An 18,754-nucleotide genomic window follows, 5' to 3' on the forward strand; every position below is an offset into this window, starting at 1 on the left:
AATAAAAATAGTAAAACGGTAATATTTCATAACTTATTGTAAAAATACAAAAAATTGGGATGGTTGAAAACCTATTAGTTAAAAACAATCATATGTAGTTTTGTAACAAAATCTTTTATTTTTATCCATTACTGCTATTAGTATAAAATATTTTTGAGTAAATACATACTAGTTCATTATGCAAGTATGTAATACAAAATATTTATAAAAAATTATTGCGAAGTTACCTGAATACCTTCTGAATCGTAATTCAGTTTTATTAATTAATAAGAATTATCATATAATTACAATACATTTTTGTTGAGTTCATATGTGTTGTAAAATTAATAGATATTTTCACTGTATGTAAGAGAGTTAATGAAGTTATTTGTACTGAAATAAACTGAAGTATAAAAAAATGAAGGCAATAATATTGTATATATTGTTAAATTGTTAATTTGTTATATTATTTACACTTCTTTGTTACTGCCCCATGTGGTTGCTTCTGTGTGTTTATTTACGTGTAAAATAGAAAAGTGTACTTTTTTATAAATATTTTTAACAAAAGTAAATAGCTTCCAAGTGAGACCATAATAATAATGTAATACTGTCTTAAATAACAAAGTTTGTTCCTCTCGATTTTAACTTGCAAGGCAGTGTTGGCTTTGAAAATATATTTGCTATTTTATTGTGCAGATGTTTAATGCATTCTGGAAGAGGAGCATACTCAGTTAAATTCTCTAACAGTGGTCGCTTGAATAGCCTTTTGGCTTCCTGACGTTGTTCTGGAGTCACTGTTCTATCATCCAAATGTACCAAATGGGGGAACCAAGATATGACGTATAACCTTTTTTCCCACAAAAATATTCATAAAAATAAAATATTTATAATATGCATATATTTAATGCATACAAAAATATTTATATTATTATTGAAAATTCTAATATCATTTTTATTACTCTTTACTGCCATACCTGTATTGAAGATAGTCATAAAAGGTGCCACCATTTAAATAGCTTGGTGCTGCTTTGTTTCCCATTAGGCACAAATATCTGAGGTTCGGTACACTCTCATAGAGATTCTTAATAAACGGATACAATTCTTCTATATTATTATGATTTAACCACAGAAGTTGAAGTTTTGGCATATGTGGAAACACAGTGTGGTCATCTATGTTATTATGGTCTAGGTTTAAAGATGTTAAATTTTCAAATTCAGCTAAAAATTGTAAGTTTCTAAAAATGTAATAGAAAAACAAAACATTTTACTACAGGAACTTTTTATTATATTTATATGTATTTCTTAAACCTGGCCATTAATTTATACATGTATTAGTATAATACATGTATAAATATTCCACATAATATATACATACCGATTAAATTTATTATGACTAATATCCAATGTATGAAGAGTATTACTGTAATTTTCAATAATATCAAATGGCATATAAAAAAGGTTTTCAAAAGCAAGTGATAAAGAATCAACATCTAGAGATGGTTTATCTGAAGATAAAGACTTTGGATGTCTACAATGTACATCTACAAATATTAGTTTTCCTAAGGAAGTCATGGCAAATTGTTCCACTTCGTCTGCTTCTTTTTGTAATTCTAACTCATCACGGTAATCCAACCTGTAAAAAGGTTACTCTATTTAATGTAGTAGTATCTTAAATTCTCAGATTTATAACTAAAAATTCTTTTAAACGTTTAATATTTAAGAACTAAGTAGCAAATATCTATTAAAAAATATAAAAATATTTACTGTATAAGTTATATAGCTTTAAAAACTATAAAAATGTAAATGATGTTATTTAATTAAAAATTGCTATCAAAAAGATTCTATAAATGCATTGATTATAAATACTAATATTTGTTAGTAAAAGTTTGATACACTTGATATTTTATCTCAGATAGTTTCCTTTATCAATTTGTTAATATATTCTCATGCGAGCACGTATAAAATATGTTACATTTAGAAGTTATACTATATATCCAATTTTGATAACTTTTTAATTCTTAAATACTTGAAAACTTTTAATATATACGTATAGAAATACATTATATCAAACTTACAAATATGTAATTTCTTAATGACATCTTAAGGGAACCAATGAGTTACTGATAAAACTTCTGGAAAAATCCTTGATTATAATACTTACATTATGCTTCGACTTGTATCACCTTACGGGGCAGTAACTTCAAACGAACAATCAACACGTTAGAATCATGCAATACACTTTTCACTCACTACATTTATCTATACTATTCACCCTAACATTGGTTAAAGCTACAGCTTGCATTGACAGATAATATTGCGTAAATAGAAGATCGTGTAAGGCTGTAAGGCTTCAGTGTAATATGCAATATTGCATGTAGTGATTGGGTCAACCATAGTGAGTCTTCCTGCGGTATGAATGATACTGAGCTCTCACCGCGAAGGTAGTACATAAAATTTATCGTTTATCTGACGGTAGTTAATGATAAGATACGAGTGAAATCGATTTGTAGCTAAAACATTATCTATCTTACGAGTGTTTCGAACAAAAACGGCGAGTATTGAGGTTAGAAATTTAACATTATATAATGTGAAAATACTAGGTAGTGCATTTAAAACATACATAGAGTATTATTTACCACTATAAAAATTACAAATATAAAACAATCGGAGAAGAACTTACCGAATTTTCCTGCATATCTTGTTTTCAAACCTTCCCACCGAATGAGATAACACAACGCCGAATACTTGATACTGGTGTAGTGAGATGGTGCTGCCAATTTCTATGCCTGCGAAGTGTTGAAGTTACAATTGAACTATATATCGATTAATCAATTTGTTATGTCGCATTTTTTTTATTTTAACGGTAACTGCATATTGTTTATGTAAAATACGATAAAAGATAAACTATACAAAAAATTAATAAAAAGATTTTTTGTTTTTTTTTACTGAGCTTTAAGATACGAGTATATATGTATTTAAGCAGTACCAAATTTAATATCATAACACGCAATAAAACTAATTACAAATTTAATAGAGTCTCCCGCTCTAAATTCTATGTCAACGTTTATAAAAAATAAAATCACTTATATCTTAACACATACTATATCAAAAGAATAAATACTTTAACAGTACTTTAAATCGAAATAAAGAAAGTAAATCCAAATATAAAATTTATATTAGAAAATATAGTATTTAAGTTGAAGTTCTGACACACTGACTTACATCTACCTCACTTGAACGTTAGTGCATCCAATGTTTTCACTCCTCGAATAAAAGATTTATTTTCGTCACTTATCGCCCGCTACTGATGGCCCACGTGTCACCGAAATTATAAATATTGATACTTTATACCATAATTCAACTTTCCATATTAATATTAAGCGAATGTAAAATCATCTACACATTGAAAACTAGACTACTATAAACTATGAAGATTTCATCTAAACTAAGCATAACAATATATGAGAAGAATAACACATCGCAGAGTCGAAGTCCACAAACACCTTTATTTATAGAGTTAACATGCATTTGGTTTTCACATTACTTTATTCGCGTCATTATCATCACGATTCACAGACAGTCGGTAACACCATTAATATCTATGTATGCCAAACATCACATGCGTTAGTGACAAACCAGCGGCCACAATTATCATATTTTCAATAAAATTCGCGACCAGCGTGACATTTAAACACTCGCGGCGGGCTTCGTTTTTTCCATCGATTTTCTTCTTTTATTACCACAATCACTATAATAAATGACGGGTCAAGATTTATCGTCACACATCGTGTATCCGCTTCTAACAGATTGTGCCCTCTATTTACACATTCGGACCACTTCGGCGCGCGCATAAGCGCGCGTATCTTTAACGGGCAGTGATGGATGATAAAAGCGAATACCAAAGCGAATTTTACAATACTGCTTGTCGTGCTTTCTATAGTAAAATTCATGACCGACATCTGAGAATTTCTGCGCGATGCCTATATAAATTTAATGTCTCTTGAATTTGTCTCTTATATGAAATTGCTCGTTGATGGATTTTTTTTAACCTCTAATTGCAGCTGTTGTATTCTTGCCCCATATCGTGCAGTTTACAATTAAGTATAAAGTAATCTCAGCTCTTCCTGTAATGTCTGAGCGTATTTTTAACGCGATAGTTCATAACGAATATTGTTTCTCTGACAATCGTGTTTATTGTAATGCAATAATCAGGATCATGTTTTAATTAATGGCACAACAAACGAAGACCATTCTTCGTGGTAAAAGATGCAGAACATTTTTATTTTGTTTCTTTCGACTATTGTTGGGGTCTTCGTTTTCAAGGAACGAGGGGAGTTAAGTACTCGTGCACTCGATAAAGCGTCGCAGTGGTTCTCATTAATCGTTATATGTATCATTATATGTTCCTAATTCTAAAAAATTTAATATACCGGATGATGAAATTTTTTGGCCAAACTATGGTCTCAATTACAAATATTTTTCAATCTAAAATATATACTGATTAAATTTTTTTTAAAGACTTTAGAAAATGTAATTATTTTTATTTCCCAAGATTATGATAAACTACAAAAATCAAACATTGAACAAAGACTTTTGATAGTCACTGTATAAAGAAACATAACCGTTAAGTGGGATAATTGCGATATTTTTATCAAGTACACAAATATTAAATAAAACGTAAAATTACATTTATTTTTACGTTGTTTCTCTTTTTCACTTCTTTTATTGTTATAATTTTTATTTCTCAAGAAATATTTTATCTTCCCTTTTTGATTTATTTTATCATGCAAAAAACAATCCAGTTATATTTTTGCTTATAACAAATTTTATGGTAAAATTTATATTTTGCTTATAAGAAATAGTTAAGTTACTTTATCAGTAACGAATAAGCTAACTAATGAAAGTATGCAACAGTAAAGTTTAATAACATTTAAGAGTTTGTTACAGCTCGGTCGTTTATTGTGCCTCGTGTTGATTGAAAATCGAGGAAATCAATTTCCGCGTTACTGTTTTCAATTTTCTTTTATTGTACATTCAGAATTACATGACAGGCTATATTAAGTCGCGAAACAACGTTGCTGTTCAATACCTTGAAAGATTCGAAGGATATAACTAAACATAGATATTTCCCAATCGTATTTAGACAAAGGCTCCTGTTTCTGATTTCATTGTTCTTTTTCTTTATAGATAACAATTTTTTAATCAAAATTTTAATAGAATTAAATTTTAATCTTTCAGAAGCAATTATTTTACTTTTAAATAGAAAGCAGTAATTTATTAGTGATACTAAATAAATTTCTAACGAATCATTAAGTTAAACTGAAAAAATAAAAATATTAAATTTTAAATAAAAAATTTAAATTAAAGAAAAAAGTAAAAGAATTGTTATTTAAAATAAAATAAAATTCTTTTTTAAAACCTGTGTAAAAATACGAATGGAAGAATTTTATCTTAATATTTTTGGCTTTATTCAAATTCGTTAAACTTCTAGTGCCCTCTAAAAGATTATTCATAATTAAAAATCTTTTTCGATTAATATATTCTTTTCGTAATATTAATTTAACGTTAAAATATGTAAATTTGATTTAAAAAATTGGAATGAATCAAGCGAAAATAGTGCACCGACGAAATGCGTGCAAAAATTTATTCAAGAATCGGGGCAATAGAAGGCCAAATGCTTTGAAACTGAAATACGTACGTACCAGCTGTTCAACTCTTCGACTGCGCCTTCAAGTCAACATCGATTAAAATTTAAAAACCTCTTCAATTATAATTTATTGAAAACACTGTCATTCAAATATATATATATATACACATATATATATTTATGTATTTCTGCAGGTATACGTATGTACCTTTTATATCTTAGTATAACAGCATATATAATGTCTATACAAGACACATTTAGGGCAATATTGAAACTCCTTTAAAATATAACACTTCATTTCTGCAATATTCCTTACACGATAATTAAGCCAACGTTTGTTACCTTTAATCCGTCTCTATAGTTTATTTCTGCCAATGATTATACGAAAACATTCATTTTTATCCGGTTCCCATTTCTAACCTTCTCAACGCTGTTCCACATCGATCCTTCATCTTTCTTTCTCCATATTAACGCTGAAAGTATCAACACGTATCGTATGTATATTTTATCCCGAATGATTATTCGTTTTTTTTAAACTCTGAAAATACCGTTTGTTCAACAATGGAGGGAGAATATTCTGTCTGTCAGAATCGAACGAAAATCGATCGTTCGAAGAAAGCACGATCTTGCTCACTGGACGTCAGGGAGGCTTGCACAGGTCACGATCATTATACATTCGTCTTTTTTTTTTCTTTTCTTTTCTTTCAACTTACATTTAAATACGCTACAGATACAAACATACAGTGAGGTTATACTGTTTACTACCGCCGGCGTTTCGCTGTGGCGGAAGGGAGTCGTTCGTCGTTGCGCGAAGGCAGCGACATCTTGCATCTCGATTTCTTGAGCTCGACTCGCATTGGACGATTAATTTTTAGAATCGCCAATAGGAATTAAATGAAATAGGTAAGACAGAAAGAAAGAAATCTCGCTGTGCAAAAATCGATAATCGATCGCGAGTGGTCAGTTAAGAATTTAAATATGCGCATTTTATCATTCGTTGTCGAACAAAAAGAGTTTGGCCTGACCGGCATCCGGGGCGCGGGTGAAATCAGCAGAATGAACGGTAGTTTGCGACGCAGGGAAGTGTAATATATATATACGTATGCACGTCGGTCGGCTTTCCGCGGGACAAAGCGAGTTAGAAGGAAGTTTTGCCGAAAATAAAGTTTCCTGCTGCGGTTGGCTCGTCCGAGGAGAAATATTGTTTCCAGAGGTTGGTGAATTTATCCCAGGTAATTTCCTGTCCCTGTACAAAGAGAAACGATTCAATGATACCAGGGTGTAATATTGCTCTATGTATTTGACACTTTATTTGCACTTACGACTCCCAGTTTTTTGAACGCCTCTCTGGCCTCAGCCTCTGCGATCCCGTGGTATCTGCACACGTTGCAGAACTCATTCTCATCGATCGATTTGTCACCTGACCAATAGAAAATGTATATCTTTCGATTAATTATCATTTTTGCGGTAAAGGAAGAAAGATTCCGTGTTTTTATTAAGAGAGAATTTATTTAATTTGTTTGATAAATTTCTGCATGTTTAATACGTAACTTGAGGTTAGGTTTTATGATTCTTAGGGTAGAAGGTTATACTTGCAGTATTGATAAATTGTTCATGAATTATTTAAATGGTTGTATTCAATTGGAAAATTATTACAGATGATCTAATTTGTTAATTTCTTTTTTCTTTTTTTGGAACACTGGATGTTTAAATTCTATTAATTTAAATATGTACTTTTCATTTTTATAGGAAATTATTATAAGAAAAATGATTTATAAAAATACAAGCAGAAAAATTATTTTCTTATTTCATCTATGAGTATCTCGGCTTTAATAAAAGCGGAATTTCGTTCGAAAATTATACGCTTTGAATAAAATTTCTAAAGGATGGTAGATCGATGACAAAAGGAGAATGTGACACAAAGAGCGCACGTATTCCTAAAATTGAATATTCCAGAGTATAAACAAGCATTGAATATTTCTGTATCGATCATGGTTTATTATTTTCAAACTTTTTGTTTGATCTTGCATCTAAATTCTTACATAAATATTTAATGAATCATTTCAAAGCATTGGAAAAATTGCATTCCAATTTTGTTCCTTTTTTCCATTTTTTTTTTTTTTTTGTTCATAGAATTGGGAAACGTAAAGCATAATAAACTTACCAGATGCATCGAACAATTGGAACGTCACAGACATGTATGCTTGTTGCCATTCGGATGGGTTCGATGGATTTTTCGCGTATTCTTCCCACAGTGAAAACCATTCCTCTCGACTGACCTGTAGAAACATAACGAAAGGAGAAAATATAATTTATACATTTCTATTTGAGTATAATAGAAACAGCTTCGAATTATTAATCATTTCAATCGAATATACGAAGTGTAATTGAGGCTTTTCATCTTTTTAAAATTTCAAAAACTTAGTCTATCAATAAGAAAATTTCTTTTGCTTTGAAAATGGTATCACTGTGTGCTTGAGCCTTTAAAACATAATTTACTTGAAAATGTAGAAAATTTCATGCTTGATAAGGAAATTTTTACCTGGCCATCTTGATCTGTATCAGCTCCTTGCCTCAAATTATCCCACATTTTAAGCAAAGTATCCCTTATACTTTGAGCTTTGGGATTGTCAGCAGACCAGCCTCTGTTTTCATTGATTCGCTAAGAAAATAAATAAATATTTTATAAGCATAATTTTTGAAAATATAAAGTACATTATAAGTAACTCGATAGCTTACAAGCTTAATATTTCTCTAGATGTTATACAAATTTTATTATTTGTCATTGTTTGAATTATTCTTTCGACAAATTATTATTTCTTCACTCGATGTTGTTAAAAATGACAAAATAATGAAACAGAGCTTACTTGTATGGCAAGGTCAAGGTCTTTCCTATCAATTGCACCACTCTGGTTGAAATCTAGAAACATAAGAAACGTACATATATAATATGTAAATACATTTTAATTAAAATTTTCTTTATTAAGGTATTTATCAATATCAAATATTCATTAAAATTTATAGCAAGAGGAACCAATTTACTTGAAATTGGTACTCAGAAATTAAATTGGTACCATAAAATTAGCACATTCTATATTCTTAAACAACGTACAATCAATGATACAAACTTTTTCTCAACGTATCATCCAAAATTCGTTTCGGAATTAGTACCAACAAGTAATTTAAACCTTTCAAACTAATAATCAGTAAAACCAGCTAGGTCTGAAGAAAAGTAGCCAGTAAACGACCACCTTAACTATCCACAATTTACGTCCACAACCGTCCACACGCCAAGGTGTCACGTGGACCCTCTGTTAGCCTCTGATCTCACTCGATCGATTCCATTAATCTTTAATCACTGAAAGCGCAAAGCTGTCGCTTGCAACTACGAAATATAGCTTGGAACCTCGTCAGACTGGTACAGTCGGCGTTACGATCCTCGAGATACGAGATGGCGATCCCCAGATCTGAGAAATTGAGCAGACAAGAGGCAGAGGGGTGCAACTGGGCGAGAAAGAAGTAGGTGGAGCTTGGCACGGGACCAAGCGAAAAAGCGTAGTGGATAAAGCCTCGTGGGGACCAACGTTATGTCAGGATGGTGTCAAAGGCATCGCCGCGTTAAGTCGAGGCTGGCCACGTTAACATTAATAACTCCGATCCATGTAGCGCTAGCCTCGTCAGCTTATCGCCTCGCACGCGTCGATGATCGAAACAAAACACCTCCGCGGTTCTAGTCGGCTGGCATTCATATTGGGGCTCGATCACGTAGGCAAAACACGTGACAAGGAATCGATGTAATGAAATATGGGCGCGAGTAAGGTACGGGTAGCCAGAGGGATGGTATTTTGGCCTGTATCCAGCGAGAGCCGCGCGCGAGATCTCACGGTTCAGCCACGGAAAAGAACGGCTCTAGTCGATCGTGCCATTCATCGTTCGGAGCACAAGGTCGTCGTCGTCGTCGTCGTTTGAATCGGACGTCATTAGTTTTCGCAAAGTCGACCCAATTTCGAGGCTCGTGGCCCGACTCCTTTGCTCCCTTTTCAGGTGTCGCCACCTATCCTGCATCCCTCAGGGATTCCCCGGCCTTCCGTTTATTAATTCTAATTCCGACAACTCAATGGGTACTTTCTCTTCCGTTGTCCTGGGTGTCGTTTCGTCCACTGTTTCTTGATCTTCCCACATTTTTTCCGTCTTTGGTTCTCCTCGATCTTTTTATTATTTTTCTTGTTTCTTTTTCCTCTGCTGTCGTTCGATGTCCTTTATTCCGTGTTTGTCTATTTTTGAATCTGTCGTGCTGAGGAACAATTACACTTTGAATGTACAATTCTGACGACTGAATCGTAGGTGAATTTTTACCAAGGTCGCGATGAAATAATTCAGTGGTAAGAACGATTCCGAGTATGCTAGATATCTGCTGATTCTGTTCATCGTCAGACCATGGGGGTCTTTTATCTGATCTCGAATTGATTAGGTGACACGTGTCTGTCTCTCATGCTCTCTATACTATATTTCTGACCTAGTATTGGGAAAGTTACACGCGTGGAATAATTCTGAGCAAAGTGACGATCGTCTTGGTATTTTGTGTTCGTGGAATTATTCGGGTATACGAGTCTGTTAGAACTGTAACGTGTAATAAGGTAATTGGAATATCGTAGATGGTTTTTAGCTGGAAATGAGAATACATGTCCTTGATATTCAAATTTCTTTTCTTAAAGAGAAAAAGCTTTAAAATATATTTATTTACTTAAAATTTATTTATCTTCCATGTCTATACTGTATTATACTTAAGTCTCTCTTTCTGAGTACATATCTGCATGAAACCACAGTAACTTGATAACGTTTTCAGAAAGACGTTTCCATCGAATTAACGCAGCCATCATAATCTTATCTAATAACGTCCTTCAAAAATTCCTTAAAATATTCCTTAAGAACAGCTTCAAATTCTCATCTCGTTATCTCACGAAGGAGAGATTCCACGAATTACAGATAACTTATAAAAACAATGCAAGAGGAATGACGAAAACAAGGTTAAAAGTATTTTGAAAACACGGCTGATGTCAAAATGTGTACCACCAAAATCGACCCAGAGTCTCGCGACACTAGCGCCACACGTACCAAACCACTGGTTTTCACGCGAAGATTCGCGACTCACCGCACCGTTCACGGTTTCTCTGGGTCACGGTGAAATACCGTATCGACGGCGAAGAACAGCCCTGCAGGATATGTTTAGCAGCCGATCGACGGTCAAAGAAGGGAAGAAAGTAAGGGGCTAATGAGGGCCACGAAGCGTGTACACGCCTGTGACCTCCACGCTCCACACGAGCAGCCTCATCTCGTATGGTGGCGCACATCGTGCTAACGCAGTTCCCGATGTGCACGTGTCCACACGTACCGACTCTCATCGCAAGTTTGGTCCATTAATTGCACGTAATACTCATGGCAGGCCTGTTATTCGCGCCAGTGATACTTTCACGAACGTTATGACCCAACCACAAATAAGACAAACTCTATATCAGGTTCGTTAAGATAGATGATTCGGTTTCCGATGACTCGGCTATTATTTGGTACACATACCGTGATACTAAAACTCAGAAACAGTCACTGTTCGTGAAGAAATTTGTGAATGGTACAGTTGGTTGGTTTGCCTTCTGGGTGGTTTAAGGAGATACTATATATCGTGTATAGATGGTGTACCAGAAGAGTTTACTTTCAGGTTGTTGGTATATTGACTTGGTAGAAGGATCTTGGGATAGATCTGTATTTATTGGGAGGAAGCTTCAGTTGATATTCTTCCTTGGATGAACGTAGACTCCCGTTGCTCGAACAAAATGTCAGAGGTAGTAGGAAGAAGCACTGAACTCTTGTTATATGAACTGGTATTCCCCTCAGTGAGCTCAGGTAAATGGAGTTCCACTATATGTTAATGGTCAACGCCTACGTCAGTGCTTTTATCCCTCATTATCGATCTTCGTCCCCTTCATCACGTGATACTATATGATCCCATTTCTAGATATGACACTTTGACCAATATCAAAAATTCCAGAGCTATATATCCATTTCTATGAGTCCATTACTCTATGCTAGTTGGTCTTGCATTGCTTAGGCTAACCAACTCTTTCGATGAGCCTCATATCTTTCATTACTGATCTATCCTGTTCATTTCAACCAATAAGGGAAATTGGTAACTGATATCTATGACTGTGTAACAGAAGTTGGGTCAATTACACCGTAGCTAATTAGGCCTTGGACCTGGTCAGGTAAGCCAATTTCTTAAATTGAAAGAGCCACATTAAAAAGCACTCAGACACAGATCAGTGTCTACGTCAATGCTCTCTATCCCACGTTACCGATCTATTCCATTCGTTCTCCTTATCACCTAATGCCATATAATCCGATTTGTAGATACGGTGCCTTGGCCAACCCGAAAATTCCTGACCCCTATCTTAAGGCGAGTTGGACCTATTACACTCTGACCAATTAAACTCCTCATCTCTGCACACTAAGTACACACGACATGTATGCTTCCCAAACTAAAAGAGCCACATTAAAAGAAGCAGAGTCAGCGTATGTACATGTGCTGATGCTCTTTCCAGAAAATACACGCAATAACTCGTATGAATGATTACCTGAACGCACACACACGCGCGCGCACATAGAGACGTTGCTCCCTCACCTCGAAGATAGGCGTGTACGATGAACGTGTAGTTTCAACGCGACACGGCATCCCCCTTAACAGGGTCCATTGTTTATCTGCTCCTGTTCATACCATAAATAGGTGTCCAGCCTGGCTCACTTTTGCTCGACCATGCCAACACGTAGGTGCCATAGAGAGACCGAACAAAACGCCCCTCTACAGCCTTGATTCCGTTTTCAGCCCCCAAAAATACCCTCTAGAGGATGTCGTCCACTCCACCCCGCCCTTTCCGGACCGTATTTCATTTCTCTGCAAGCGGCGTGGGCTGCTCGCGTTGCTCACCGCGATAGCCCCGAAAAGGGACCACGAATGGAAGAAGATTGTTAGCTGACTGGATTCTAGGATGGGTTAGGAGAAACGCGTTAAGGTCGAGGGAACGACAATCGGTTTCGTTATTTCGTTACCAGGCAACCTACGAAGAGGAAAAACTCGACGCCTGATCTCTGCAAGAGGAGAGAAGGATCTTGGTCTACTCGAGGTGCAGTTCAGCTGTGAACATTGATCGATAGGAGTGACGTCTATGATGAGTTTCGTTTTGGAAAATTTATTTGGAAATTTTCATGGGAATAGGTGGACGCGGTCGTTAGGCTGAGAGACGATTGACACGAAATCGGATTAACTGGAACGTTAACGATAATGTACTGGGTATCAGTAGGTGAAACGTTTAGAGAGGAATATATAGACTGGAGCAATTCGAACGGATTTTTTTCGTCTTTATTGCCTTTTTATTGCCTGTTTTTTATTGCTTGGGGAGAAATTCAATTAAAGCTGTTGTCTGATAAATTTACTTTGGCTATATCGAAACGTGGAATGTAGCGATTCGTTCTTTGTACTAAAGAGGATTATTTCGAGAGGGATTTGAATGGGAGTGAAGCTTGGATTAGAGTTTAGAATAAATTGGAGAATTTTAATATAAAGTTTGATGATATGGATATTGATATAGTTGAATGTATAGGGTGTAGAATTTCATTCGAGATTTCGAGTCAATTTTTGCTTTGGATTCTTTTAAGTCTAAATAGAATGTGTACATTTCTATTGCATTTTGAGTATTTTAACTTCTTATATGTACATGAATATTCAGAATATTTTATTATATTTAAAAATTTTTTTTCAAAATATGTGATTAAAAATTAATAATACGTTTATATCGAAAGACAAATCTATAAATAATTTTGTTATAAAAAGTTTGAAAATTGGAAGTTTTCCTTAATAAATATTCATTTTCGCAAAATTACATGTAATTCGTTACATATTCATTCTATTATTTTTATTATTTATTTTAGAATTTTTAAAATAATTACTTCCACATCGTAAATTGCATGTAAAATTCTTTCAAAAACCTACTAATCTGAAAAATTAGTGAAATCTAATTAAAATGAAAAATTGCTTTTCATATGGCTTATTATAAAAAAATAATTAATCGGTTATTTAATAATATCTAAATTCAGTTAAATAACCAATTAATTAGTTTCAAATGCAATCAGTATAACATCCCTAATTTCAATAATATAATAATGGAGCAAAATGACTGTCAAAATGACAATTATCAGAATAAAACTTACCAAACCTAATTAATTAACACTTATGAAATTATAAAAAATTAATTTCTTACAAAAATCCATCTATTAACCAAGAAGTTAGCCACTCAATCAATGAAGAAGTGAGATTGAGCTCACGAAGGATGACAAGATACAAAGACGTTGTTTACTCACCGAAGAAGGTGTTGAAAACGAAGAGTAACTTCTTTTTACGGAACTCTGACAGTGGCATCTTGTCAATCTGTAACAGTGTGAAACACAGGGGTGTTAAGTGTACGTTCGTGTGTGTCACGTTAATATTCATTCTCCGATCGAATGGCGATCAGGGTCGATTGTCTCGAGCGACCGACCCTTATTTTATCTCGTCAGTAAAAAGTAACCGCGGCTTGCTTTTATCGAGCTGCTTTGTACAACGCCTCGATATTTACAAGGCCGTCGTGAAGACACAAAGTCAGCTTGATTCAGGTACGTCGACAGGTGCACAACGTTAAATGGCCACCTTTTTCACCCGATATCTGAGCAATAACTAAAGACCCTCGAATCTTATTTCTATGGCCATCTTTGGGTCCTTTGACGAGTCCTCGACATCAAACGAAGTTTCTCGCTGATGATAATAATTCTTCGCACCTGTGCATTCTTGCCAGAATTACTCGCTGATACTTCACAGGAATTAGGATTCGGAATTAATCAGGAACTTTTAAACAATTTTTATCTCTTCTATTTATTCTTTCGTTACAGAAAAATAGTAATTCGAAGACTTTCTGCCATAAAGTCGAGGATATTTTTAAAACGGTAAATAAGAAATCGTATGCAAATTAAGACGTGCAATTGTTTTACCTCGACATTCCACGTATCGTTGAGTAATTTTAGATTGTATATATTAATTAACGTCGATCTTTAGAATGTGATTAAATGGCGAGGTGCCTCTTGAGTGCAAAGGGATAAATCAGGAATTGAAATAATTGTAAAATGATTTTAGAGAATTTATAGAAATTATTGACAAATGATAAATTTATAAACACTACGGGTGTAATATTTGCAATATTGTAATTGTTTATTTAATTGGCAAATTGAAATATTTTATGCGTTTCTTAAATTTTTAGTATCTCACTTACATTTTTGATTGCTTATTAATTAAACTGAATAATTCAATCATTCACTGATATTTCACTGGAATTAAAATTGGGAATTTTTAAATAATCAAATTAGGAATTGAATTAATTAGAAAATGATTTTAGAGGTTTTATAAAAATTATTGACAAATGATAAATTTATGAATATTATTGATATGATATTTGTAATTAAACTATTTCTCGTGTCCTTTAAATATCTCATTTATATCTTTACATTATAGTACAATTACAAGTGAAACTCTTGGATCATAGAACCCTCGAACTCTTCAAATTTCAGAATTATTTTAACCAAGATAAGAATGTGAATATGTGAAAATATATAAAGGCGTAAGAAATGTCGAAATCTTTATTTTAAGGAACGTGGTCTTACGTTTATTTGATTTTTCTAAATTGCCCTGAGATCCTGCAGATCCTTCCTTTTGTTCCAAATCGAAACGACTGTGAGGCACTGATGAGTGGTAACTCTTTATATAATAAGAATCAAAAACCTTTCCTTAACGAAGATAACGAGTGTGTTTGAGTGTTCAATGACGTAAATTTCGCTGTAATTCCACAATAATACTGTAGATGTAATTTAAGATATCTACAAACATCAGAAATGTATTATTGCCCGGAACGTGACGCAAATTATGTTCAAGTGATTCACACGAGACGGAAGGTTCCCGAAAGCTATTCTTCTTCTTCTTCTTCTCTTCGTTTATCCATTATCATCCTACTATCGATGATCGAACACTGTTTGAAGTATGATGTCAATCGGCGAACAATTGTTTACCAGAGATTTGATTACTCTTACGCCTATGAGGATTATTCAAAAATTTTTGAGCATTATTTTATTCCGTTCGAAATTAAATTAATTCTCTCTTTTGGGGACGAGGTTGGAAGAGATCTCTAGAATATCACTGTGTGAAGCTGTTGGGCAATTAGGGGTGCAAGTCATGAATAAATTAAAAAACATTTAAGTTCAAATGTTTATCTAGCTGTTACGTAGGTTGAATTAATTTGACACGCGTTTATGGTTACGTGTTTTCTTGAATCTCATGCATGTTTTGCTAAATTATCCTTCCTTGTGAATACCTTGTAACTCAGTTGCAATTTGTACTACGTCACAGAAAGGATGTGTTTCGTAATAATAAATTTCTTGAAATATCACCTTCGCTTTACGATATTTATCTTTCATTCATGATTTTTATTGCATCTTAATTGATAGTAAGAAATATAAGGGACTCGTTTATAATTTGTGTGATTAGATGTGCAAGGTATTTGAGGCTAAAAATGATGATGTGTAATAATCGAAATTTGAATTCTTTCAAAGTCATGCTGCTTAAGTATAGAAAATTAAATAGAAAAAATTAGTAAAATTTCTAAAAATAGTGTATAAAATTTAATAAAATAATTAAATGAACTTAATAAAGTATTGTACAATAGCAAAAATTCAATTTAGTAGATCACATTACCGAAACATATAGAATCATTTTTCTGTTTGTTTCTATTACATACAATATGAAAAATAAATTATAGAATGCATATCCCTCCCTAATATACAAATAACTTTTAAATACTAATTAATATTGAAGCACTCTTACAATCAAGGTGTGAAATAAAATTTTAAGAAATAATAAATAACAAAGTACAAAAACAAAATCCTGGTAAAAAATATAGAAAATAAAATTCTACTCCACTAATTATAAACAACGCATTGTTTATTATAGTTCCATATATTGTGTAATAAAATACAATATAATTAATTTTCGCTTCTCGGTATTGCTCCTGGTATAAAATTTTTTCTGTTTGTTTCTATCACATACAATATGAAAAATAAATTATAGAATGCATATTCCTCTCTAATATAAAAATGATTTTTAAGTATTAATTAATATTGGTGTACTCTCACAATCGATACCTGAAATAATATTTTAAGAAATAATAAATAACAATATACATAAACAAAATCCTGATGAAAAATATAAAAAATAAATTTCTACTCCAATAATTATAAACAATGCATTGTTTATTATAGTTCTACATATTGTGTAATAAAAACACAATATAATTAATTTTCGCTTCTCGGTATCGCTGCTGGTATAAAAATCCCGTTACCATTTTCTCGTATGCCTACTCATCGTACACCCTAATTTGCATATCTGAGGCTCAGTTTGAAGGAAGCAGAGATCAATTAACCTCCTAATCCAGCCAACTATCTACTGCGTAATAAGAACTTTAACGTTGAACTCGATCCAGAGCACCAGACCAACGATCCCTATGCACGATGCTCGGGCCATTAATCGTACCTTGGTCTACAATAAATAAGAAATAATATTAAGTAATCAGCACCGATAACGATCCTTGAGAGAGAGAGGCCGATTCAAAGAAAGCCAACATTATAATCGCGTATGGTACCATTACGCGTCAAGGTGAATGTTGACGTCAATCATCATCAAAGTGGTTAACGTTGCACGGTAATCTTTCCATTTCTCGATTGTGTCAGTCGACGGGAGATATCAACGAGGCGAAAGTGCAAAAATGTCCACGGGAAATGGTAAATTACCAATTCCCTGAGCCGACTCGTGCGTTTGTAATTACTCGAAAGCCTGGGGAAGTTGATGGACGATGGACGATGGTTTACTCATTTAGATTCGAGATATAATTGCAGTCACTGTACGAAAAAAGTATTTATAGGCATCGATCCATGTGTCAATAATCGGTTACTTTTTTACGAATTTTCGTTTCATATATATGGTTCATTTAGTATTTAGTATCCAATCGTCGTCTGTTCCAAGTTTAGAAATTTCTGTTCAGACTTTTCACGTACATAAGGATATAAAATAGAGCAGATGGATACCTGATAATGGCAATTTTTAATTTACAATAAGGACTTTTCCAACATTAATTATGACAATTTTTATATGTGGTACATTTTGCGAGGATAAATTCTGCTGTGAGTTTAAAATGATTTGGAAATAATATGTTAGTATAATATAGAAAAGAATATAAAATAAAGATGGATATTTAATAATAATAACAACAATAATAATTTTTAGTTTATAATAGGAATCTTTATATCTTATATTTTATATTATATGTTGTTTATATTTTGTACAAGTCATTGCATGTTATAATATATCATGGCAACTCATAAAAATATTTGGATATATAGAATAAAGTCAATAACATTTTAATTATTGACTTATTTTAACATCTTAATTAAAATCTGTGTAGCTTTTGTAATGAAATGGAAGTATGCAGACAAAGTATGGCTTGCACAGTTGTGAATGATATTATAGACTTGCATAGTTATGAATGGTACTATCTCAGACTAGAAGTGACTGTCTGACTGGTAATGACACACGATACATTATCGTGTAATTTGATAATAGGTAAATCGATGGTGAACTTCGTCGGTCCGATCAGAGAATGTCTGTCGGTTGTTGAAGTAGTTTAAGGGCAACTTCTGGTCACATTATTGGCTGTGCAAGTGTTGATGGCTCGCAAACAGGTAGTCAAGACTTGGAACTGGTTAGGTTGCAGTAAGTTTCTAGGCTGATTGAACTTGACTGTAGATGGAAATAACTTGGACTTGGTTCTTGTGAAATATTTTCTCCGAATAAACTTATTAACCATTAATTTTTATTAATTGTTAACTTCTACACTTTATTGTTGGTTAATTATTAGGTTTTATTCGTGATTAATTAGTATCTTGTATTTTTGATTAATTGCTACTTTTCATTAATCATTAATTACTCCATTTTATTCTTGGTTAATTATT

At 33.2% G+C, this 18,754-nt stretch overlaps 2 protein-coding genes across 3 annotated transcripts in view; both read right to left on the reverse strand.

Annotated features, from left to right (window-relative positions):
* Positions 1–323: 323 nt before the first annotated feature.
* On the reverse strand, positions 324–3,286 carry LOC108545833 (leucine-rich repeat-containing protein C10orf11 homolog). The gene is made up of 5 exons (XM_017897624.1): positions 3,202–3,286; positions 2,141–2,765; positions 1,355–1,612; positions 954–1,214; positions 324–826 (listed from the first exon to the last, which is right to left on the reverse strand). Coding segments are annotated over exons 2-5 (756 nt in total). The 5' UTR covers positions 2,143–2,765; positions 3,202–3,286; the 3' UTR covers positions 324–591.
* A 2,873-nt stretch (positions 3,287–6,159) lies between these two features.
* Positions 6,160–18,754, reverse strand: part of Scp2 (Sarcoplasmic calcium-binding protein 2) — a 92,603-nt gene continuing 80,008 nt past the window's right edge. The window contains exons 1-7 of one of the 2 annotated variants that reach the window (XM_017897628.1): positions 15,362–15,421; positions 14,033–14,099; positions 8,494–8,546; positions 8,169–8,288; positions 7,791–7,905; positions 6,949–7,046; positions 6,160–6,872 (exon numbers count right to left, since the gene is read on the reverse strand). In XM_017897628.1, the coding sequence (XP_017753117.1) occupies positions 6,765–6,872; positions 6,949–7,046; positions 7,791–7,905; positions 8,169–8,288; positions 8,494–8,546; positions 14,033–14,090 (552 nt within the window). In that variant the 5' untranslated portion in view covers positions 14,091–14,099; positions 15,362–15,421 and the 3' untranslated portion in view covers positions 6,160–6,764. Of the gene's footprint in view, positions 6,873–6,948; positions 7,047–7,790; positions 7,906–8,168; positions 8,289–8,493; positions 8,547–14,032; positions 14,100–15,361; positions 15,422–18,754 lie in introns of those variants that run through there. The other variant, XM_017897626.1, reaches the window with a different exon arrangement.

The sequence above is a fragment of the Eufriesea mexicana genome, unplaced genomic scaffold (genome assembly GCF_001483705.2).
Source record: "Eufriesea mexicana isolate 0111107269 unplaced genomic scaffold, ASM148370v2 scaffold592, whole genome shotgun sequence".
Lineage (NCBI taxonomy): Eukaryota > Metazoa > Arthropoda > Insecta > Hymenoptera > Apidae > Eufriesea > Eufriesea mexicana.